Source organism: Rhinoderma darwinii, chromosome 2, assembly GCF_050947455.1.
Source record: "Rhinoderma darwinii isolate aRhiDar2 chromosome 2, aRhiDar2.hap1, whole genome shotgun sequence".
NCBI classification, from domain to species: Eukaryota; Metazoa; Chordata; class Amphibia; order Anura; family Rhinodermatidae; genus Rhinoderma; species Rhinoderma darwinii.
Genome location: NC_134688.1, coordinates 68072002 through 68097366, shown reverse-complemented (window position 1 = coordinate 68097366; position 25365 = coordinate 68072002). Strand labels below are relative to the sequence as shown.

Below are 25365 nucleotides of genomic sequence, written 5' to 3'. Positions count from 1 at the left end.
AGTGAAAGAGTACCGTGTAAAATTGAGGCCTAATTTGGCGACTTATAAAGTATTGGTTCACAATTGCAGAGGCTTTGATGTGAAATAATAAAAGAAACCCCTGAGAAGTGACCCCATTTTGGAAACTGCACCCCTCAAGGCATTTATTAAGAGGTGTAGTGAGCATTTTCACCCCACGTATCTTTTCCATAAATGATTGCGCTGCGGAAGGTACAAATTAAATAGTTTCCCTAGATATGCCAATTCAGTGTCAAATGTCATGCCTAGCTTGTGCCACTTTTTTTTTTATATACACCGTTCACCGTACGTTATAAACTACATGTTACCTTTATTCTGCGGGTCAGTACGATTCCGGCGATACCAAATTTATAGAACTTTTTTATAACTTTTTGCACAATAAAATTACTTTTGGAAAGAGAATGTATTTTTTCTGTCGCCAAGTTGTGAGAGCCATAACTTTTACATTTTCTCATCGATGGAGCTGTGTGAGGGCTTGTTTTTTTTTGCGAGGCGAGGTATAGATTTTATCGGTACCATTTTTGGATACATGCGACTTTTTGATCACTTTTTATTTCAATTTTTGGAAGACAGTGACCAAAAAAACAGTAATTATGGCAGTGTTTTTGAGGGTTTTTTTTACGGCGTTCACTGCGCTGGATAAATAACATAATAATTTTATAGTTCAGGTCGTTACGGTCGCAGCGATACCAAATATGTATGGCTTTATTATTTTTTTCAATAATAAATGACTTATAAGGGAAAAAGGGCGATTGTGTTTTGTGTTATTATTTGAAACTTTTATTGTATGTTTTCCAACTTTTATTTTTACTTTTTTTACACTTTTTTTTACACTTTTCTTTAGTCCCACTAGGGGACTTGAATGTCCAACTATTTGTTTGATGTTCTAATACATTGCACTACCTATGTAGTGCAATGTATTGGAACTGTCAGTTGTTCACTGACAGCAAGCCGATCAGGCTCCGCCTCTGGGCGGGGCCTAATCAGCTTACGTAATGGCAGACAGGAGTCCATTGTTAGGGCTCCTGTTGCCATGGTAGCAGTCGCCAGCCTTGCCATCGCATGGCAAGGCTGCCGATTTTCTACAAACCTCTAGGATGCAGCGATCACAATGGATCGCTGCATCGAAGGGGTTAATGCCAGGAATCGGAGCTAGCTCCGGTTCCTGGCGATAGATCGGGGTGTCCGCTGTAACATACAGCGGACACCCACTGCTGATGACGCCGGCTCAGCTTCTGAGCCGGAAGCTGAGCCGGCGCCATCTTGCCGATGTTACCGGAAGCCTCCTGGGCCCCGCCGACGACGGGGCATAAGAGGATTCCGTTACAGGCTGATCGGGAGGTAAGCATTAGCCCTCCGATCGCCTTTGCAGCCACCGGCAACCCAGCGATCACGTTGCTGGGGTGCCGGTGGCTATAAACTCCTCACATGCTGCGATCTCTATTGAACGCAGCATGTGAGGGGTTAATCGGTCCGATCGGAGGCTAGCTCCGGTCCTGGCCGATACCTTAGGGTGCCAGCTGTAACATACAGCTGTCACCCGGTGGTGATGTCGCTGGCTCAGCTCCTGAGCCAGCTTCATCTCCATGACGTATATTTACGTGAAAATGCGGTAAGCCACCGATTTTAATGACGTATATATACGTGATCCGGCGGGAAGGGGTTAAATAACACATGGTTCCACTACAGACTAGGCCCTTTATAAGGCATATCCAAATACAAGAGTCAAACAATATATATACAAAATGAGGCCAGGGCTACACCTAGAGTTTTTCTCATGCTACTGATTGATTTTATATATTGAGCTACAGCTGCAGTCCAAATGAATGGATTGAGTTGCATGTGATCTTGTGGACTGCAGCTGTCGCTCAAGAGTTTGAAACCAACCAGTAGCGCTACAAAAATTGTCAGTGTTAGCCCTGGCCTAATTTTGTGTGTACGTACGTACATTATATACACACACACACATATATATATATATATATATAAAAATTTATGTGTCATTTGGATTCTTTTTTTTTTATATATTATGGTCTGTTGTCCACACACAATGGAATTGCTACAGAAAATTTCTGCAGCAATTCCATTCAAAGAATCAGACTTTCCGCTGCGACAAAACTGCTCCATTTCCTGCGTTTTTTACGGCAGAAAATAGTGCGTATTTTGCAGCGTTTTTCACAATGCTGTGAGATGGAGACATCTCCTCTGAAAAAAGCAGCAATTCAGTCCACTTTCCACAGCAGTAATTGACATGCTGCGGTCTGGAAGCTACACACCGCAGGTCAATTTCTGCACGGAATTTTTATGCAGCGTCTGGCTGAGATTTGTTAAATCTTATCCATTATGCTACTACTGTATTCTGCTGCGTTTTTTCCGGACGGAAAAAACGCAGCAATTCCGCAGCGTGTGGACGAGCCCTAATTGCGGAAATCAGACCCTGTTATAGTGACTATCTTTTTAGACCCAGCAGCAGCCTTCTACTACTACTGGCACCCGGGCAATCATGTGACCAGTCACACCTTCGCCTACATTTTATACCTGCCGTCTATAAGTTATAATATGGCCCTAAAGAACATACAAACCAAGGCAGTATAGACAGAACATGAAGTATTGTAGTTTTAGCCACTGGCAATTACTCTGCCATGCTTACAACTGAAGAGATATATATTTGCGTCACTTGCGCCCTGGAATATCCATTTTTGTTGTGAGAAGAAATGATGTGTTTGTTTGGTAAAATCTGTAAGAGCAGTAGATATGACCCTGTTATTAACTTAGGCATTCATCCAAATCCAGCAAGTGATAAAGGTAAAGTGATCCATCATTGAAATGCTTAGTGTGAACCGGTCACCTCAGCATGGAGGAAGCCATTTTGTGAATGAGAACTGAAATACATGGGAATATTCTTCAGCACGATTTTTCACTATGGCTGTAATGTCACTCAAAATGAAAATAATAGGCCCTTTAATGTACATGAAAATGATTTTAAAAGGGAGTTTGTCACCACTTTTGCACCCCACTCTCTCCCAAACCACTAGATAGGTGAAGAGGATTTTATCATGCCTATGTCGGCGATCATGCTCTAAGCAACACTAGGAAAATTCAGCTTTAACCCTCCCGCTCCATGCTAATAAGTAAAGTGTCCGCCCTCTACGCTGTACACCCGCTAATCCCTCCCCTCTTAAATGACGGCTCTAGTGGATAGCACGTTATGACACAGGAGACCGCTAGATCCATCACTCAAAAGCAGAAGTGAGGGATTGAGGGGTTTTCAACAGAAAAGCCGGACACTTCACCTCTCATTAGCACAAGGCGCGTGAGGATTAACCGGTTCAGGACCTGCCTATTTTGAGCCTTCAGGACCAGACTCTGTTTAGCCATTTTTACTATTCGTTAAACAGCTATAACTATTTGTTGGGCTGGCGGTGTGATTTTTCCAATTAGTTTTTCCGTAAACAATGCAGGTTTCTTATCATTTTTAGATACATCATTTTTGCTTTTTCAGAATTTTTATACTTTTAGTTTAAAAAAATAGTTTTTTACATTTTAGCTATTGTTTTCTGGTAATTCCCTAAAATATACTTTTATTTCTGATGATCATGGTTTCCAGTAATTTTTTTATATTACATCTCAATTTTGGGTAATTGGGTCAGGGCTAGCATTATGAAAATTTTTTTTTTGTGGGGGGGTACTTAATGTGTATTTTTATATTGCTCTTTTCTTTAACTTTTATTTTTTATTAATATGGTCTGTCCCTCAAAAGATCTAAAAAAAAAAAAAGCATTGGGGGACTTTATTATTTCATTTTATTTTTTTCACTATACTTTTCACCCCTGTTATAGTGAGTATTGCATGGTCTAGTTAGCAGCCTCTTACTAGCGGCATCCTGGCAATCATAAGACCGGCCACATGATCACCGGGACCAATAGAGTCTGCTGCCTCTATTCTATATGCAGAGCGTGAGTACAGAGAAGAAAAAAAGTAGTGAAAACCGCTTCGGTTTCCACTCCTGGCAGTCTCTGACACCCCTTTAAACTGCTGAAGACCGTCCGCTATATATATATATATATATATATATATATATACACACACACACACACACACATACATACATATATATATATATACGCACACACACACACACACATATATATATATAGCGGACGGTCCTCAACAGTTTGAAGGGGTGTTTACGTTTTATACCTGCAGTCTTAAAAGTTATAACATTGTGCTAATGAATGTACAAGCCGTGGCAGTATAGACAGAACATAAAGTATTGTAGTTGTAAGACCGCATCTATCTTCTCTCCAGTGTCCCAGGCATGTCTCGAACTGCCGGGTACCCGACATTCAGCCGCCCGATCGCTCGAGGCAGCTGCACTGTATGCATACTATGGACCGGACTTTAAGGACCAGGATCGCCGGCCGTAAATATGCAGTGGGCAGTCCTGGACCGGACTTCATTTTCCTAGTGTTGCTTGCAGTATGATCGCCAACATGGGTATGATAAAACTTATAGCCTCTACCCCTATCTAGCTGCGTTAGAGTTTTGGGGGCGGCAAAACTGGTGACGGACTCTCTTTAATATCTTACTTCATCAGTTATATCTCTCTCATGGATTCAATTGAAAGGCACAAAGCCTTCAGCCACTCTACTCCTATGTCCTCATGATAACGACAATTCCTACCTATTCCAGTCATTTAACAAAGACATTGGATTAATCAAAACTGTCGAACAAAAAAAGGACATGTTGCCCATAGCAACCAGTCAGAGCTCAGCTTCCATTTCCTAAACTACTCTTAAAATATGTAAAGCTGCGCTGTGATTGGTTGCTATGGGTAACCAGTTTTTCTGTTAGACAGTTTTGCTCAATGAGGTCCATTGTGTGCATCCAAACTGCCAACTGCATCAATGGGCACAATGGACACATTTCACTGCCACTACTGAGCCAGTCAGACGGTGGACATTGATGCGAGTGGTAATTTGTATCCACACAATGTCCCTATGATAATATGCTACGGTTTAACAATGCCACAGCGCAGCCAAGAAGGATTGTCACAAGTACACGGAAGTAAAGCAACTTAAAATGTCATTTTTCTTTTATTTCGCCAACAGGCCATTTAAATAGCGCTTTTGGCTGTTATGCTTTAGTTTATACAGGGCATTTGCGTAGTTGTTCTATTTATTCAATAAAAGACACCACACAATTAGGGTGAATTCACACGGAATTTGTAAAGGATCTGCCAGGCACTACGTCTGGGTATACTCCCAGGATTAATCAGTCGACACCTGAGGCCAGACCTCTTAGACTGACACCGGCTCCCACCAATCAGGGTGGCAGGCTCAGGAGTGGGAGAGCCTATCGCGGCCTGGTCAGTCGGAGTTAGCTCCGCCCCCTGTCCATTTATACCTGCCGTTTTCTCTTCCTCATTGCTTGTTATTCTTCTTGGATTCCTGGCCCCACTGCTGCCTTGCTCCAGCCTGCTTCTGCCGTGCTTCTGCCTTGCTTCAGTTCCCGCTTATCCTGCTTCGCTCTGCCCCTGGCTTGCTTCCTGCTCCGTGCTCTGCGTTTGTATACTCCACCACATCCTGATCCTGACTGGCTCGTTCACCACTCCATTTCCTCACGGTGTTCCGTGGGCTACTGCCCCTTCCCTTGCTTGTTCCCTGTTTGTATCCCCTTGCACTTAGTCAGCGTAGGGACCGCCGCCAAGTTGTACCCCGTCGCCTAGGGCAGGTCGTTGCAAGTAGGCAGGGACAGGGCGGTGGGTAGATTAGGGCTCACTTGTTCCCTTCACCTCCTTCCTGCCATAACAGAATTGCTGCATATTTTCGAATGCGAATTCCGCATTGAAATTCTGCATCAACTTACAGTACAATACATGTAGATGGGGTTTTAAAAAAAACAAATAAAAAAAAAAACCTATCCACATAGTGGAAGAAGAAGAATTGCAGCTTTGAGGACATGCTATGTCTTTTCGAATCCACATGTCAATTTTGCCACAGTATTTGACTGTGGATTTCATACCTTGCAATGCATAGGGTGAAATTTGCTTCAAAATCCACATGTAACACATGCGGATGCCGTCAAAGATTTGCTTTGAAATCCGCAACAGAAAAAATCTGCAGCGTGTGGAACTTAAACTTGTGAAGAATGATCATTGCAATCACAATAACCTGCGCAAGCACCACCGGCTACAAACTAATCATAGATTTTTTATTATGGACATTGGAAATAAGTGTATTTTTTCAGACTATCCCTTTATTTAAAGAGGACCTGTCACCTCTCTTGACATGTCTGTTTTAGTAAATAATTATATTTCCCATGGAATAACAATTCTGAAGAACTCTACGTTGTGCCTCTGTTATTACTCCTAGAAACTTATGAATAAACAGACAACTGGGAGTTAACAGTCAGGAGTGTGACCTTGCAAAGCCTGACCTTGTCCATTCCGTGCTGACAGAGTGAGACGGTAAGGACATGCCCCTTTGACAAGGGGAATAGTAACACGAGTTGTCAATTTATACATACATTTCTAGGAGGAATAGCAGAGGAATGATACAGCGAAACGTTCTAAATTGTGTAAACATAGGAGTGATCTGACGACAAACGGGCAGACGCTCATCCGTCAGCTCATCGCATCTGCTGTGCCGCCATAAAAATAGTCATTTGTCGGCAACACATTTTCCTCTGTAAACAGGAAATGTTCTGCAACAAATATGCAAACTGCATATTGTCAACCGCTCATCCCCCATAATCCCGACCAAACAACGCTGATCGACATGCTGTTATTGTTGATCGGTGCTTGTTAGTGTATGTTCACACGCAGTGAGCAAAAACGTCTGAAAATACGGAGCTGTTTTCAATAGAAAAACAGCTATGTATTTTCAGAAGTTTTTTGTGCCACTCGCGATTTTCGCTGCGTTTTTCACAGGCCAAAAACATCCCAGGAAGTGTCCTGCACTTAGTTTTCGTGGCCGTTTTTTTACGCGTAAAAAAACGCAGTGAAAAATGCTCCGTCTGAACAGAACGCCGTTTTCTCATTGAAATCAATGGGCAGATGTTTGGAGGCATTTTGCCTCTGATTTTTCGGCCGTTTACGGGCCGAAAAACGGCCGAAAATAGGCCGTGTGAACATACACTTACCGGGCAGAAAACGCCCGTAAGTTCAACCCCAACAAAAGCAAAAAGCACCTTATTGTCATTTCCCAATATACTCCTTTTTGTAAAGTTAAAGAGGCTCTGTCACCAGATTTTGCAACCCCTATCTGCTATTGCAGCAGATAGGCGCTGCAATGTAGATTACAGTAACGTTTTTATTTTAAAAAAACGAGCATTTTTGGCCAAGTTATGACCATTTTTGTAGTTATGCAAATGAGGCTTGCAAAAGTCCAAGTGGGTGTGTTTAAAAGTAAAAGTCCAAGTGGGTGTGTATTATGTGCGTACATCGGGGCGTTTTTAATACTTTCACTAGCTGGGCGCTCTGATGAGAAGTAACATCCTCTTCTCTTCAGAACGCCCAGCTTGTGACAGTGCAGATCTGTGACGTCACTCACAGGTCCTGCATCGTGACGGCCACATCGGCACCAGAGGCTACAGTTGATTCTGCAGCAGCATCAGCGTTTGCAGGTAAGTCGATTTTATATATTGAGCTACAGCTGCAGTCCAAATGAATGGATTGAGTTGCATGTGATCTTGTGGACTGCAGCTGTCGCTCAAGAGTTTGAAACCAACCAGTAGCGCTACAAAAATTGTCAGTGTTAGCCCTGGCCTAATTTTGTGTGTACGTACGTACATTATATACACACACACACATATATATATATATATATATAAAAATTTATGTGTCATTTGGATTCTTTTTTTTTTATATATTATGGTCTGTTGTCCACACACAATGGAATTGCTACAGAAAATTTCTGCAGCAATTCCATTCAAAGAATCAGACTTTCCGCTGCGACAAAACTGCTCCATTTCCTGCGTTTTTTACGGCAGAAAATAGTGCGTATTTTGCAGCGTTTTTCACAATGCTGTGAGATGGAGACATCTCCTCTGAAAAAAGCAGCAATTCAGTCCACTTTCCACAGCAGTAATTGACATGCTGCGGTCTGGAAGCTACACACCGCAGGTCAATTTCTGCACGGAATTTTTATGCAGCGTCTGGCTGAGATTTGTTAAATCTTATCCATTATGCTACTACTGTATTCTGCTGCGTTTTTTCCGGACGGAAAAAACGCAGCAATTCCGCAGCGTGTGGACGAGCCCTAATTGCGGAAATCAGACCCTGTTATAGTGACTATCTTTTTAGACCCAGCAGCAGCCTTCTACTACTACTGGCACCCGGGCAATCATGTGACCAGTCACACCTTCGCCTACATTTTATACCTGCCGTCTATAAGTTATAATATGGCCCTAAAGAACATACAAACCAAGGCAGTATAGACAGAACATGAAGTATTGTAGTTTTAGCCACTGGCAATTACTCTGCCATGCTTACAACTGAAGAGATATATATTTGCGTCACTTGCGCCCTGGAATATCCATTTTTGTTGTGAGAAGAAATGATGTGTTTGTTTGGTAAAATCTGTAAGAGCAGTAGATATGACCCTGTTATTAACTTAGGCATTCATCCAAATCCAGCAAGTGATAAAGGTAAAGTGATCCATCATTGAAATGCTTAGTGTGAACCGGTCACCTCAGCATGGAGGAAGCCATTTTGTGAATGAGAACTGAAATACATGGGAATATTCTTCAGCACGATTTTTCACTATGGCTGTAATGTCACTCAAAATGAAAATAATAGGCCCTTTAATGTACATGAAAATGATTTTAAAAGGGAGTTTGTCACCACTTTTGCACCCCACTCTCTCCCAAACCACTAGATAGGTGAAGAGGATTTTATCATGCCTATGTCGGCGATCATGCTCTAAGCAACACTAGGAAAATTCAGCTTTAACCCTCCCGCTCCATGCTAATAAGTAAAGTGTCCGCCCTCTACGCTGTACACCCGCTAATCCCTCCCCTCTTAAATGACGGCTCTAGTGGATAGCACGTTATGACACAGGAGACCGCTAGATCCATCACTCAAAAGCAGAAGTGAGGGATTGAGGGGTTTTCAACAGAAAAGCCGGACACTTCACCTCTCATTAGCACAAGGCGCGTGAGGATTAACCGGTTCAGGACCTGCCTATTTTGAGCCTTCAGGACCAGACTCTGTTTAGCCATTTTTACTATTCGTTAAACAGCTATAACTATTTGTTGGGCTGGCGGTGTGATTTTTCCAATTAGTTTTTCCGTAAACAATGCAGGTTTCTTATCATTTTTAGATACATCATTTTTGCTTTTTCAGAATTTTTATACTTTTAGTTTAAAAAAATAGTTTTTTACATTTTAGCTATTGTTTTCTGGTAATTCCCTAAAATATACTTTTATTTCTGATGATCATGGTTTCCAGTAATTTTTTTATATTACATCTCAATTTTGGGTAATTGGGTCAGGGCTAGCATTATGAAAATTTTTTTTTTGTGGGGGGGTACTTAATGTGTATTTTTATATTGCTCTTTTCTTTAACTTTTATTTTTTATTAATATGGTCTGTCCCTCAAAAGATCTAAAAAAAAAAAAAGCATTGGGGGACTTTATTATTTCATTTTATTTTTTTCACTATACTTTTCACCCCTGTTATAGTGAGTATTGCATGGTCTAGTTAGCAGCCTCTTACTAGCGGCATCCTGGCAATCATAAGACCGGCCACATGATCACCGGGACCAATAGAGTCTGCTGCCTCTATTCTATATGCAGAGCGTGAGTACAGAGAAGAAAAAAAGTAGTGAAAACCGCTTCGGTTTCCACTCCTGGCAGTCTCTGACACCCCTTTAAACTGCTGAAGACCGTCCGCTATATATATATATATATATATATATATATATACACACACACACACACACACATACATACATATATATATATATACGCACACACACACACACACATATATATATATAGCGGACGGTCCTCAACAGTTTGAAGGGGTGTTTACGTTTTATACCTGCAGTCTTAAAAGTTATAACATTGTGCTAATGAATGTACAAGCCGTGGCAGTATAGACAGAACATAAAGTATTGTAGTTGTAAGACCGCATCTATCTTCTCTCCAGTGTCCCAGGCATGTCTCGAACTGCCGGGTACCCGACATTCAGCCGCCCGATCGCTCGAGGCAGCTGCACTGTATGCATACTATGGACCGGACTTTAAGGACCAGGATCGCCGGCCGTAAATATGCAGTGGGCAGTCCTGGACCGGACTTCATTTTCCTAGTGTTGCTTGCAGTATGATCGCCAACATGGGTATGATAAAACTTATAGCCTCTACCCCTATCTAGCTGCGTTAGAGTTTTGGGGGCGGCAAAACTGGTGACGGACTCTCTTTAATATCTTACTTCATCAGTTATATCTCTCTCATGGATTCAATTGAAAGGCACAAAGCCTTCAGCCACTCTACTCCTATGTCCTCATGATAACGACAATTCCTACCTATTCCAGTCATTTAACAAAGACATTGGATTAATCAAAACTGTCGAACAAAAAAAGGACATGTTGCCCATAGCAACCAGTCAGAGCTCAGCTTCCATTTCCTAAACTACTCTTAAAATATGTAAAGCTGCGCTGTGATTGGTTGCTATGGGTAACCAGTTTTTCTGTTAGACAGTTTTGCTCAATGAGGTCCATTGTGTGCATCCAAACTGCCAACTGCATCAATGGGCACAATGGACACATTTCACTGCCACTACTGAGCCAGTCAGACGGTGGACATTGATGCGAGTGGTAATTTGTATCCACACAATGTCCCTATGATAATATGCTACGGTTTAACAATGCCACAGCGCAGCCAAGAAGGATTGTCACAAGTACACGGAAGTAAAGCAACTTAAAATGTCATTTTTCTTTTATTTCGCCAACAGGCCATTTAAATAGCGCTTTTGGCTGTTATGCTTTAGTTTATACAGGGCATTTGCGTAGTTGTTCTATTTATTCAATAAAAGACACCACACAATTAGGGTGAATTCACACGGAATTTGTAAAGGATCTGCCAGGCACTACGTCTGGGTATACTCCCAGGATTAATCAGTCGACACCTGAGGCCAGACCTCTTAGACTGACACCGGCTCCCACCAATCAGGGTGGCAGGCTCAGGAGTGGGAGAGCCTATCGCGGCCTGGTCAGTCGGAGTTAGCTCCGCCCCCTGTCCATTTATACCTGCCGTTTTCTCTTCCTCATTGCTTGTTATTCTTCTTGGATTCCTGGCCCCACTGCTGCCTTGCTCCAGCCTGCTTCTGCCGTGCTTCTGCCTTGCTTCAGTTCCCGCTTATCCTGCTTCGCTCTGCCCCTGGCTTGCTTCCTGCTCCGTGCTCTGCGTTTGTATACTCCACCACATCCTGATCCTGACTGGCTCGTTCACCACTCCATTTCCTCACGGTGTTCCGTGGGCTACTGCCCCTTCCCTTGCTTGTTCCCTGTTTGTATCCCCTTGCACTTAGTCAGCGTAGGGACCGCCGCCAAGTTGTACCCCGTCGCCTAGGGCAGGTCGTTGCAAGTAGGCAGGGACAGGGCGGTGGGTAGATTAGGGCTCACTTGTTCCCTTCACCTCCTTCCTGCCATAACAGAATTGCTGCATATTTTCGAATGCGAATTCCGCATTGAAATTCTGCATCAACTTACAGTACAATACATGTAGATGGGGTTTTAAAAAAAACAAATAAAAAAAAAAACCTATCCACATAGTGGAAGAAGAAGAATTGCAGCTTTGAGGACATGCTATGTCTTTTCGAATCCACATGTCAATTTTGCCACAGTATTTGACTGTGGATTTCATACCTTGCAATGCATAGGGTGAAATTTGCTTCAAAATCCACATGTAACACATGCGGATGCCGTCAAAGATTTGCTTTGAAATCCGCAACAGAAAAAATCTGCAGCGTGTGGAACTTAAACTTGTGAAGAATGATCATTGCAATCACAATAACCTGCGCAAGCACCACCGGCTACAAACTAATCATAGATTTTTTATTATGGACATTGGAAATAAGTGTATTTTTTCAGACTATCCCTTTATTTAAAGAGGACCTGTCACCTCTCTTGACATGTCTGTTTTAGTAAATAATTATATTTCCCATGGAATAACAATTCTGAAGAACTCTACGTTGTGCCTCTGTTATTACTCCTAGAAACTTATGAATAAACAGACAACTGGGAGTTAACAGTCAGGAGTGTGACCTTGCAAAGCCTGACCTTGTCCATTCCGTGCTGACAGAGTGAGACGGTAAGGACATGCCCCTTTGACAAGGGGAATAGTAACACGAGTTGTCAATTTATACATACATTTCTAGGAGGAATAGCAGAGGAATGATACAGCGAAACGTTCTAAATTGTGTAAACATAGGAGTGATCTGACGACAAACGGGCAGACGCTCATCCGTCAGCTCATCGCATCTGCTGTGCCGCCATAAAAATAGTCATTTGTCGGCAACACATTTTCCTCTGTAAACAGGAAATGTTCTGCAACAAATATGCAAACTGCATATTGTCAACCGCTCATCCCCCATAATCCCGACCAAACAACGCTGATCGACATGCTGTTATTGTTGATCGGTGCTTGTTAGTGTATGTTCACACGCAGTGAGCAAAAACGTCTGAAAATACGGAGCTGTTTTCAATAGAAAAACAGCTATGTATTTTCAGAAGTTTTTTGTGCCACTCGCGATTTTCGCTGCGTTTTTCACAGGCCAAAAACATCCCAGGAAGTGTCCTGCACTTAGTTTTCGTGGCCGTTTTTTTACGCGTAAAAAAACGCAGTGAAAAATGCTCCGTCTGAACAGAACGCCGTTTTCTCATTGAAATCAATGGGCAGATGTTTGGAGGCATTTTGCCTCTGATTTTTCGGCCGTTTACGGGCCGAAAAACGGCCGAAAATAGGCCGTGTGAACATACACTTACCGGGCAGAAAACGCCCGTAAGTTCAACCCCAACAAAAGCAAAAAGCACCTTATTGTCATTTCCCAATATACTCCTTTTTGTAAAGTTAAAGAGGCTCTGTCACCAGATTTTGCAACCCCTATCTGCTATTGCAGCAGATAGGCGCTGCAATGTAGATTACAGTAACGTTTTTATTTTAAAAAAACGAGCATTTTTGGCCAAGTTATGACCATTTTTGTAGTTATGCAAATGAGGCTTGCAAAAGTCCAAGTGGGTGTGTTTAAAAGTAAAAGTCCAAGTGGGTGTGTATTATGTGCGTACATCGGGGCGTTTTTAATACTTTCACTAGCTGGGCGCTCTGATGAGAAGTAACATCCTCTTCTCTTCAGAACGCCCAGCTTGTGACAGTGCAGATCTGTGACGTCACTCACAGGTCCTGCATCGTGACGGCCACATCGGCACCAGAGGCTACAGTTGATTCTGCAGCAGCATCAGCGTTTGCAGGTAAGTCGATCTTACCTGCAAACGCTGATGCTGCTGCAGAATCAACTGTAGCCTCTGATGCCGATGTGGCCGTCACGATGCAGGACCTGTGAGTGACGTCACAGATCTGCACTGTCAGAAGCTGGGCGTTCTGAAGAGAAGAGGATGTTACTTCTCTTCACAGCGCCCAGCTAGTGAAAGTATTAAAAACGCCCCGATGTACGCACATAATACACGCCCACTTGGACTTTTACTTTTAAACACACCCACTTGGACTTTTGCAAGCCTCATTTGCATAACTACAAAAATGGTCATAACTTGGCCAAAAATGCTCGTTTTTTAAAAATAAAAACGTTACTGTAATCTATATTGCAGCGCCTATCTGCTGCAATAGCAGATAGGGGTTGCAAAATCTGGTGACAGAGCCTCTTTAAGTAAAAATCAATGACAATTCAGAGATTTTTAATGTCAAGGAATTTCTGCATTACTCTTTAAAGTCGTCTATAAAGATAAAAGATCTCGGAGAACATCCCACGCTTTCATTTATAAAGAGTCACAAGACAAATCTTTACTTTCTACTTCTCTTCATGTTAACATTTTCTTCTACACTTCTGTAGGAGGAAAAAAACAGACAGAACAACACATTTTTGATTATTATTGCAACCCGGTATCCCCTGAGAATTATGAAACAATGTACTATATTTTATCTCAAAGCAACAACAGCATGTAAGGCTGGACACCAAGAACGCGACACATTGCGCTACTAACTCAGGACCAAGACATGGCAGTTCCCACTGTAGAAGATGCACCATGGGTACACCGCAATTAAAGGGATTCTCCTGTTGTAATATATAACCTTTTAGTCATTCAGTCCAAAACGATAATTTTTTAAGGGCCTGATGGACTGATGTAAAGAAATGGCAAAGCCCATATAGTGACAGTCCTTTTGGGGACCAAAGTGGTCACAGTATTTATTTATAATAAACTAAAGAATACATATGAGGGTGCCACTGCCTTAAGATTTTCCTGAAAAGACATCAGTCAGGGCTCTCCTCCCGTGGTGTCGTCCACACGCAAGAGCATCAAACACATGTCCTTCATGAAAAGTTTAAAGGGGTTTTCCACCCGGACCTGGCAACGATAAGCCTTTCAGTCTGCCTCTGGGCGCCGGATGTTTTGAATGGTATGCAGTAGTTGGAGCCGGAAGCAGGTGGCTCCGGTCACGGAATAGCGGCCGTGCTGCAACTTTGCTCCTAATGCCCCTATTCAAGTAAATAGGAGCTGCAGTTCTACGGAACGGCCGCTATGCAGTGGTCTGAGCCATCTGCTTCCAGCTCCAACGACTTCATACCATTCAAAACATCCGGCGCCAGGAGGCAGACGGAGCGGCTGATCGGTGCGGGGTCCGGGTGTCGGTCCCGCACCGATCATATACTGATGACCTATCCTGTGGATAGGTCATCAGTTGTCTGGTCGTGGAAAACCACTTTAAAGGAATAAACGATTTCAAGGGTAAATATGTAAAAGCTCTACTCACAATGGCGTTAATGCCGATAGACAGAATAGCCCAGTCTGATACATTTTAAAATAAAAAACAAAAAACTTAACCTGACAGAGCCAATAAAAGTCACAAGTAATCTGCTAACATGGACTACAACTCATCCGTCAAATCTGTTATGGATCAATATTTAAAAACAGAAGCCATGATGCCAGTGTGAACAGTTAGGGTAGGTGCACAGGATGAGAGGCTTTTACGGCTGAAATGACAGCCTGTTTTCAGAAGAAAACAGCTGCGTCGTTTCAGCCGTAAAAGCTCCTCCTCGTATTATGCGAGGCGTCTGTGACGCTCGTAAATCTTGAGCTGCTCTTCATTGACTTCAATGAAGAACGGCTCAAATTACGTTGCAAAGAAGTGCCCTGCACTTTTGCCGAGGCAGTCAATTTACGCGTCGTCGTTTGACAGCTGTCAAACGACGACGCGTAAATGACAGGTCGTCGGCACAGTACGTCGGCAAACCCATTCAAATGAATGGGCAGATGTTTGCCGACGTATTGTAGCCCTATTTTCAGGCGTAAATCGAGGCATAATACGCCTCGTTTACGCCTGAAAATAGGTCGTGTGAACCCAGCCTAATACAATTTACTGATATTTAAGACATTCTTCTTTAGAAATAGAGCTCCGAGAAGACAAGTGGTAGATATTTTACAAAATAAAATTACTTACCAAGACCCTTAGGATTAATCCCGCTACTGTCTGAAGGATTCACAACCCAGTAGTAATATTTCAGCGTATGCATTAGCTGTAATACTGTTCCCACCCTACGGATGGTGGTGTATATTGTGGCAGTGCCGATAAACTCAGCTGATAAGTAGGTGTACAATGAAAGCTGCACCTGGAACGTACAACAAAAACAGGTCATTAAAAGGAACAATCCACTATTGTGCTACAGATTCATATGCAACTCCACGAGGGGGAATCTACGTAAAAGGTTAAATATATTCACTTTTCTTATTTTGTATCTCTGATTTTTCTAGGATGTTTAATCTTTCACACAAATGTAATATTCTGCTGGATTTTTGCTACTAGGGGGCAGTGCATTTTGGGAGCTGAGATGAGTTTCACATATAGAGCGGAGCTCTCATGAGTGTCTGCAGATTGCAGATAAACTGCATTCAGATTCCAAGCAGGAACCAGCAGAATTCTTACATCCACGATGGGTGGGAACGCCAAAGAAAGCAACAAACATCAATATCACTACAAGATAAATAAAGGATACGTTCTGCAACCTTTTTATAATTCTTACCTGTGAAATGTGATTTAAATGGATAGTTCTTATGAAATTCACAGCTAAGTAGAACCTTCGTATACAACTCAATGTGATGTACTGACTGTTTACAGCTACAGCAGAACTGAACGTGTTATGGGGAAGGGGTAGGCAAGATGGCTGTTGGCTAAACGATCATTCAAGCTCACAGCCACCTTATGGCAAACTTTAGTGATGCTACATTGTAATAAAAACATTGGAGTCATCACATGTAAGCAATAAATTCATAGCCTCCCCCCCCCCCTGCACACACTGCAGAATTAGAAATTTATGCGACTGAAAATCAGTTTCATTCATCTGAGCGGGGTTCTTTCTGCAGCAAGCACAAAATCTGCAACGTTTGGCGGAGACCTAAGACTTATTCATCACGAATGTTGTAACACAGGTTTTTACATGGTTAAAAAAAAAGATAGATGGATGTGTAGAAAAGTCCAAAGCAGCTGAAAAACACTCAAGGTGCAGAGCAGGTGCAAATCCCAAGATCCAGGCCAAGGATCTTCTTAAAATAAAGGAAAGGTAGCACTCCAAATTTGAAAGTGAAAAAAGTGTTTTTTTTAATCCATATGCGACATTCCTATACGAGACTGAAACGTCGCATATGGATTAAACTAACCACTTTTTTCACTTATGTAAATTTGGAGTGTTGCGATGGATGGATGGATGGATGGATGGATAGATGGATAGATGATAGATAATTCTATAACTTTATTTCTTTTCAGATGACAAGGGCACCTTTTTCCAAGTGCCTGTATCTCTATTGTACATAAACTATAATATAATGTAAATATGTCCACCACAGAAACTTCTTACTGGAAAGAGAAAGTGATTATTAAAAAACATTGACTAAGGGCCTGTGCACATAACGTTTGTGCCCTACATGTAGAGACATACATGCTCCTGATGCACACGCTAAACGTGTCCATTAGTCAGGCAGAGACCAAAAGTGTAACCTTTTCCTCTATCAGGATATTTGGAGGATGGAATAGCGTAGTAGGATTCGCTATTCCATTCGGTAAAAAAAACGTATACCGCGCGGTATACTTTTTTTTACCTGACGTTGATGTACACAGGCCCTAATCACATCCGAACAAATCTGACCACATAAGATGCGGGGGTGCGTTACCTTTGCTGGAGTGTGTATCCAGATGGCAGGGTTGAAGAGGATATGATCACAAAGCTGCTTTAGTAAAGGTGCCCCATGAGACAATCCATCCAGGTACTTTGCAAACGACAGGAATTGCTCCAAAACCGCTCGAGTAATGTGAACCCTAGAGGACTACAAGAAGACACACAGCATTACAAACTTTAGCTTTACATTATTATTGTGATATAAAATCAGACATACATGAAAACTAGCAGGGAAAAAAATAAAAAAATCAGTATTGATGAATGTCAGCCTTTTCTAATCTGAAAACCTTAACCTGACTAGGGAGTCAATCTGAATTGACTCTATCACCAGTACTGAAGTTCAGCCATGGACTACAAATCATACCTCACTGTTTAATGTTCTCAGACTATGCAGGACATGAAGCAGTGGGATTGGTCAATTACCATTTACTTATTTCTCCTTCTGGTGTGATCAGATCCAAAAAACGGAACATTCATGTCACACTTAAAAATATACCGTATATTAGAGAAAGCACGATTTTCAAATTTCCACTGAACTGGCAAAACTGGGGCCAAAGTGAAGCTTCCTTTTAATGCATAAATAAAAAATACTGCAAAGTTAATTAAATTTAGACCTAATTATAAAGGGATCTTCTTAAAGGAACACTAAACTAAGAAATTAATTCTATAGGTAAATAGGAGAGACACTTGCTCACAATGTTTGTCAGTCTGTAGGATCTTCTGCGTGTTCCTGAAACAAACAGTCTTGAAACAATACTCCAGAGAACACAAGTGTTTATTTCCTTCTATTTTTGGCTGATGAATGGCTGAGTAATGGTGCTTAGCAAGGAAGGCAGGTTAACCACCTTTGTGTCCTACTGCAGACAGATTAAAGGGAGGGGGGGGGGGGAGAAAATCCTGCTGCAGCCAGTTGTCATAGAGCGAAACACAGGAATATGGAGGAGGAAATGGCTGCTCATTTTGGACAACTTATAAAATAATTATTTATATATTTATCAGTAGTAATTGCAATATGAGACAAAATATGATCAACGCCGAGCAGTAGATTAAGGGTGGAGTTGCTGGGATTTTTTTTTTACGTTTTGTAGGATTTTGTATCTTTAGTGTTTCTTTAACCACAGTAAAAAGTTATGGGTAATATGACATGAGCTAATGCGATAGATCCCCAGCTTTCACCGGTCTTTGTTGTTCTCGCTTTCCTCTTTCAGCACAATGCTCTTAGGTTTTCCAGGTTGTAATAAATAGGATTCCTTAATAAAGATAACTAGTCAAAATAAGGCCACCTTTAAATAAAAATTATTACTATGAATTGTGTGTTGCCGGTATGATCCTGTATCTACAGGAATACTATCAGTGCTGCCCCGTTGTACAATGTTCCTGAACATACAGGAAGCTCGTGGAATTACACACCAGAAACTCTACATTACAATGAGACACCTGTACTCTCATATTATCTCCGTTTCAAGTTCTAGAACGCGGAACAATAAGAATTTACCGTGACAGATTTTCTAATAACCTTGACGAGCGTGCGAATGTAGAAGTAATGCACAGATGTTATATAGAAAGAAAAGATTTCATGGAAATGATAACATTGTCTTGCAAGAAGGCTGTAGTATACAACTAGAATTATGCAAGCCTTTCACATCAAATCTTACCTTTTCCAAGAGGTAGCCAATGACTAAAAAGCCTTTCCCTCCCAACATCTGTTCCTGCATGGCCACAGAACTCTTCAGCAGCTCCACCAAGAAAGCCAGGAGTGTCGCACTAAAATGACAGAGAATTGGCGTTGATTGGTTTACTGGTGATTATGTAAATTAACACTAACAAGAAGCTTAATATTAAATAGCAAAATATATTACATGACCCGGACCAATCTTTAGTCATTGCAACTGCAATGTAATATCAAGTAAAAACACAGAGACTCCAAGTGGCCTCAAAATGCTAGAATTTAAAGGGTTAGAAAAACATTGAAGTGAATTGGGCTGAGGTGCAATACCACACACAACCTGTGGACAGGTGTGGCAGTATTTTTGGAAGAAAGCAGATTTTTCTAATTATGCATAATCCCTTTAAACATATTCAATTAGCCAACAAACACATCATGTCTGCCATAGACACAGAGAAGGAGAGCTAATATAATGGAAATACTGAATATCATCGGATCTCTGTCTATTATCCCAAATCCTAATGCCAGTAACTAAACGTGCCCTACTTTACATGTCTGCAAATTCTAAAATAATTCCTCTTAAAAGTATACGATTTTAAAATGGATTAAGCACCATGTGTTGGCTAAGCGCTTTAAAGAAACCATTTGCAACTGCAAAATTCAACATTATACCCCCAATAATCTGTCCCATTTCTGTAACTGCGGCTCTCACTGTTAAGAAGATTATTCAGCCTCCAAGAGAATGCAGCGATTTCCTTGGGGAGAAAATGCAATGAACAGAAAGTTTATATAAAGCATTTGAAAAGCCTCTGCCTCAAGCCCTAGGAGAGATTTGCTACATCAGAGTTTAGATATTTCTCTTATTATATTAAAGAAGGTCTTGAAAATATTCCCATTAAATGTACCAGTGAGACAGCCCCAACAGCACGGCTAGACGCTTCTATTCACACAAGAGGACAGAGGCCACATTGGGTTCAATATGTTCATTTTTAAAGCGCCTGTGATGCAGACTTTGATATCTCGCCTTCTGAAGGATATATCCAGCCTGGAATACCTTAGATAGTCTTCTAGATATTTCCAAGCCCAAACCTTACAGTCCTTGAGAACTTGGACACGAAATGTTCATTTTTTTTTTTTTCCTTTGATGGATCCCACTACACCTCAGCTGAGGGATTTAGTCTGAAGCATGTTAACGGACTAAAGACCATATCATAAAGAAGAATTTTTAAAGAGAGTCTCCATTTAAAAAGGATTTTCACCCAAAGTAAGAGAAGTACCCAAAGTTTGATAATACGATCGATTTACATTCTACTTTGCTGTGGCAGACATTTTTGGCAAAAGTGACCATAGAAAATACATCTACATTTATTTTCACTTTTCAATTAGCTTCTCGAAAACGGAGACTGTGTATAAAAGTGACAATTCACCAATAGTAGCGGAGAAGGAGACAACCAAAACGGATGCACTTCCTGTCGCTCTTGAAAAAACGGTCACAACAAGAAAGAAAAGTGTTAATATCTCTGTAACCAGCTCTGTCCCGTAGACGTAAGAGTCCTATGGTCCGGCACCATAACGTTAGCAGACCTTTTAAGTCCTGTAAGTTGCCAGGTGGGGCCTTAATTGATCAGACTTGTTTTTCCAGCACATCCCACAAATGCTCGATTGGATTGAGTTCTGAGGAATTTGGAGGACAAGTCAAACCCATGAACTCCGTCATGTTCCTGAAACCATTCTTGAACAATTTTTGCAGTGTGGCAGGGAGCTTTATTGTGCTGAAGGATGGAAAATGGTTGCCATGAAGGGGTGTACTTGGTCTGCAACAAATGCCAGGACCATAAGATTTCCTAGCAGAACACTGCCCGGAGCATCACACTGCCTCTACCAGCTTGTCTTCTTCCTATATTGCATTCTGGTGCCATCTCTTCCCCAGGTAAGCGACGCACACGCACCCAGCCGTCCACATGATGTAAAATTAAACGTAACTCATTAGACCAGACCACCTTCTGCCATTGCTCCATGGTTCGGTACAGATGCTCACGTGCTTATTGTAGGCGCTTTCGGTGGTGGAAGGGTTCAGCATAGGTTATCTAATCGGTCTGCGGCTTTGCAGGACTAAACGCAGCAAGTTTCAATGCACTGTGTGTTCTGACAATTAACTTTTTCAGCAATGTGTGCTACAGTAGCTCCCACGCACATCAAAAAGCCTTGGGCGCTCATTACCCTGTCACGGGATGACCTGTTGACCTTCCTTGGACACTAACCTTCCTTGGTGGGTACTAACCACTGAATACTGGAAACAGAGAGGAGGAGACCTCTTCTCCCCTCAGTAGGAGTTGGAAAGTGAATCGCTGTGACGTTGTCCAATCAGAGCGGGCAGCCTCACAGCGATTCAAAAATAATCAGCAGGTTGGACGCGCTGATTGGACAGTGTCACAGTAACGCACGAGGCAAAGTCTACGAAGGACAAATGAGGTCTTCTCCTCTCGGTACTTTTCTTTGAAAGGTGCCAAACAGAGCGGGAGCTGTAGCGGGACATGGGGAAGGGGGCAATAAAGAGGTTTTTTTGTACCGCTCTGGAGTTGGGAGGATGCGGGGAATAAGGGGAGGAATGTGGTTTGATGACAGGTCCTCTTTAAAGCTGGAAGGGCTCTGTAGATACAGCAGAGCCGGAAAAACGAAATTTAGTATCTCAGTCTGCTTTATTAATCAGATATTTATTAAAATAGATGTACCCACACCAGGAACTTTGATATCCTTGTCTAAAGTGTTGTACTTGTGAACAGGCAGTGTCACGGTTTCACATAAACAGTACAGGAAACGTTGCATATAAAGTGCATTAGAGCATAAGACCAGTGGAAAGTTCATCTCCAATCTCTACATTTAATAGCGGATGAGAACATGCGGGCACAGGGTGACTTGCGTCTAACTCCAGCTCAGCCTGTATTAGTGTTGCGGTCTAGGATATCTGGATATTTGTTGAAATGGATTATACGCGGCAGCAGATCTGAACTAATAATAACCAACGCTATATGTTCTGACAGGAGTCATGTATTTTAAAGGGTTTATATATAGAATTAGAATTATGTCATTCACTCACTTTTCACCAAATACTAGCAGGATTCCATATTAATACATAAGGGTCATTGCACTGAAGTTTAGGATGAGGTTTAAGGGGCTGTCCACTGTCAGCAAAATTAATAGTTATACAATTTTCCAATATACTTTCTGTATTAATTAGTCATGTCTTTCCAAGATCTCTGCTTGTTGTCATTCAGTAGGAACAGTCATGGTTTACTTCCAGTGGATAAATTCGGTCCATGGTCATGTGATGGACACACAGGTGTTGAGATCATTAGAAGACATAGTTCTGATCCACATAATGTAACTGTAATGAGCTGTACACCTGTGTGTCCATCACATGACCATGGACAGAATTTATCCACTGGAAGTAAACAATGAATGTTCCTACTGAAAAACAGCAAGGAATTAATACAGAAAGTATATTGGAAAACTGTATAACTTTTAATAATCCAAAAATAACATTAATTTGCTGAAACTGAACAATCCCTTTAAAGAAGGGCTTAAATACCCTACAAGCGCATTCTGGGTTAATAGCCTGGAGCAAAGAGCTGCTACAAATCGCCTCTCTTGCTCTGGAGGACCTGGCACGTCCGTGAGTTACAATGACATGCCATTGATTTCAATTGGCACCATGTAATGCTTATTTTCCCCTATGGTGGTGCTGCAGCTGAAATAAACACCTAAAGAATAAGAATCTGCGATCAGCTTAATTGGGGGGGGGGGGGGGGTTGGTTGGATGGATGTTGAATAACACATACAATCAGATCTCTTGGTTAGTAAAGATCCTTTCTAGTATACATATTAATGGGGACTATAAATATCAAGTTTCTTCTAGAATACTGGAGACAATAACCATAATCTGCATTTTTTGCGACATAAATCATAGCACTCTTTAAAGTCTTGTTTTATTTGAATAATTGTGAGTCTTACATATAGGCCATTGATTTCAATGGTCCCTGCTGGATCTCCACAGCAGAGAGCCACACTGGATGCAGATCAAAAGAGTGAGGTCTCCAGTGGGGGGTTGCCCTCTAGAAGCTTCATCTATCTTAACAGGGCAAAAAAAGGGATTGTCTAAGGTCTAGGTTCTCAACCTGCGGTACTTGTACCCCAGGGGCCATATGCCATGTCTCTATGGGGTACTCATGCTGTGCTTTTAATAGAAATCACAGTGTATGATCAGAGCTTTGGGGTGCTTGGATGTAATTGTTTAAGTAGAGGGTTCTTGGCTGAGTAATGTAGAGAAGCAATGGCCTAACCCCCATAGGACCCACAAATTCCAGAGCCAGGGCGATTATTTGGCGTGCCGTGTGTATTGTGATGTTGATACGTCTATACAGTTTTTACTTCTGGTGAGTATATGAATAAATATTTTTACGTAGGTCGTGCTGTTCTGTGTTTGTGTTAGGGCTCCTTCACACAAGCGTAGCCCACCTCGGACGTGAAAAACTGGCGTTTTCCACGTCCGTGGTGGACCCGTGCAGGATGCGTTGTCACGGATTCCCCACAGACTAGTCTATGGAGGAATGCGTGTCACGCAGTAAAATAGGGCATGTACGGTGTACGGACTCAATAGAAAGTCTATGAGCCCGTACTCCGATACATCGGCTTTACGGAAAAAGCCGAACAGAAACGAAGCAGCCGAGCGCTAACACGAGCACTTCAGCTGCTTCGTTCTAGCAATTGGTGGGGGTCTCAGTGCTCGGACCTCCACCAATCCAAACTTCTGACATATCACTATGACATGTCAGAAGTTTGTCAAACATTTAGCTACACTTTAATGCGGCCTCCTCTAGAATATGCAGTTCAGTTCTGGGCTCCAGTTCATAGAAAGGATGCCCTGGAGTTGCAAAAAAATACAAAGAAGAGCAACGAAGCTAATAAGGGGCATGGAGAATCTGTTATGAGTAAAGATTAAAAGAATTAATCCTATTTAGCCTTGAAAAGAGCCGACTAAGGGGGGACATGATTAACTTGTATAAATATATTAATGGCGCATACAAAAAATATGGTGAAATCCTGTTCCATGTAAAACCCTCTCAAAAAACAAGGGGGCACTCCCTCCGTCTGGAGAAAAAAAGGTTCAACCTGCAGAGGCGACAAGCCTTCTTTACTGTGAGAACGGTGAATCTATGGAATAGTCACCGCAGGAGCCGTGACAGCAGGGACAGTAGATGACTTTAAAAAAGGCTTAGATAATTTCCTAGAACAAAAATTTATTAGCTCCTATGTGTAGAAATTTTTCCCTTCCCTTTCCTTGGTTGAACTTGATGGACATGTGTCTTTTTTCAACCGTACGAACTATGTAACTATGTAACTTACCTGCTCCAGTTCATTGAGAGGTGCGCATAGTGGTCTTTATTTGTTGATTACTGGTCCAAGGTAGACAACCCCTAACAGTATTTTACAATTTATGCAGTCACTTGCACAGTCATGAAGGTATGAAGAGTAGCCTGTGTACTGGTACCTGCCAAGTCACCATGGTTAAATACACCATCAGCTACTCAATAGGCATCAACAGCTGTCTAGAGAGTCATTGATGGAATGGTAAAGTATACGACCATTAAATATATCTTAAAATATGATGATCATTTTGTTGCCAGGGAAATGCACAGCCTCCTGAACTATTCAAATCCTCCATAATCTGTTCCGACTAAACGATCTGTGGTGAACCTCAAAAGCCGCATTGAAAATAAATCAATAAACCTTTACGATTAGAGAATCTTCGTGCTCGCTATGCATTCCCATGAGCGTTTTTACTTAGCAGATTGCAAAATCTATTGTCTTCCTCAGTTGGAATGGCCGAAACTAATCAGTTAAAAACCCACAACTCATTTACAGAGAAACTCATGTTCAACCTCTGATACAATCTACAAACCACTAATCCGAAAAACACACAGCTGTACAAAAAAAACAGAACTTTTATATATTGTGCGCACCGGCAGATTTCCACAGCAAATGAGAAATTCTTACCAGACTGTTGTTTCCACCTGACTGTCGTTCAGCTGTCGATTGTCCAGCTGTGCAAAAAGCGGGAAGAGAACCTGGATGCCCCCAATTGAATGGATTGCGCTGTGTATGGAGTGTGTTACTATCGCTTTTACGTCCTAAACGGGAGGGAGCGGGAAAAAAACAAAAAACTTTAGACTCAGAGACTACAATTCCATTGACTACACATTGAAGAGATTACCAGATCAC

The 25365-nt window shown here is 41.8% G+C and overlaps 1 protein-coding gene across 7 annotated transcripts in view; it reads right to left on the bottom strand.

Moving 5' to 3' along the window:
* NBEA (neurobeachin) overlaps positions 1-25365 on the bottom strand; it is a 575138-nt gene that overhangs the window by 378137 nt on the left and 171636 nt on the right. For all 7 annotated transcript variants that reach the window (XM_075851713.1, XM_075851718.1, XM_075851715.1 and 4 more), the window contains 4 exons: positions 25141-25274; positions 19076-19184; positions 17416-17568; positions 15692-15860 (listed from right to left, as the gene is read on the bottom strand). In XM_075851713.1, the coding sequence (XP_075707828.1) occupies positions 15692-15860; positions 17416-17568; positions 19076-19184; positions 25141-25274 (565 nt within the window). The remainder of the gene's footprint in view (positions 1-15691; positions 15861-17415; positions 17569-19075; positions 19185-25140; positions 25275-25365) is intronic.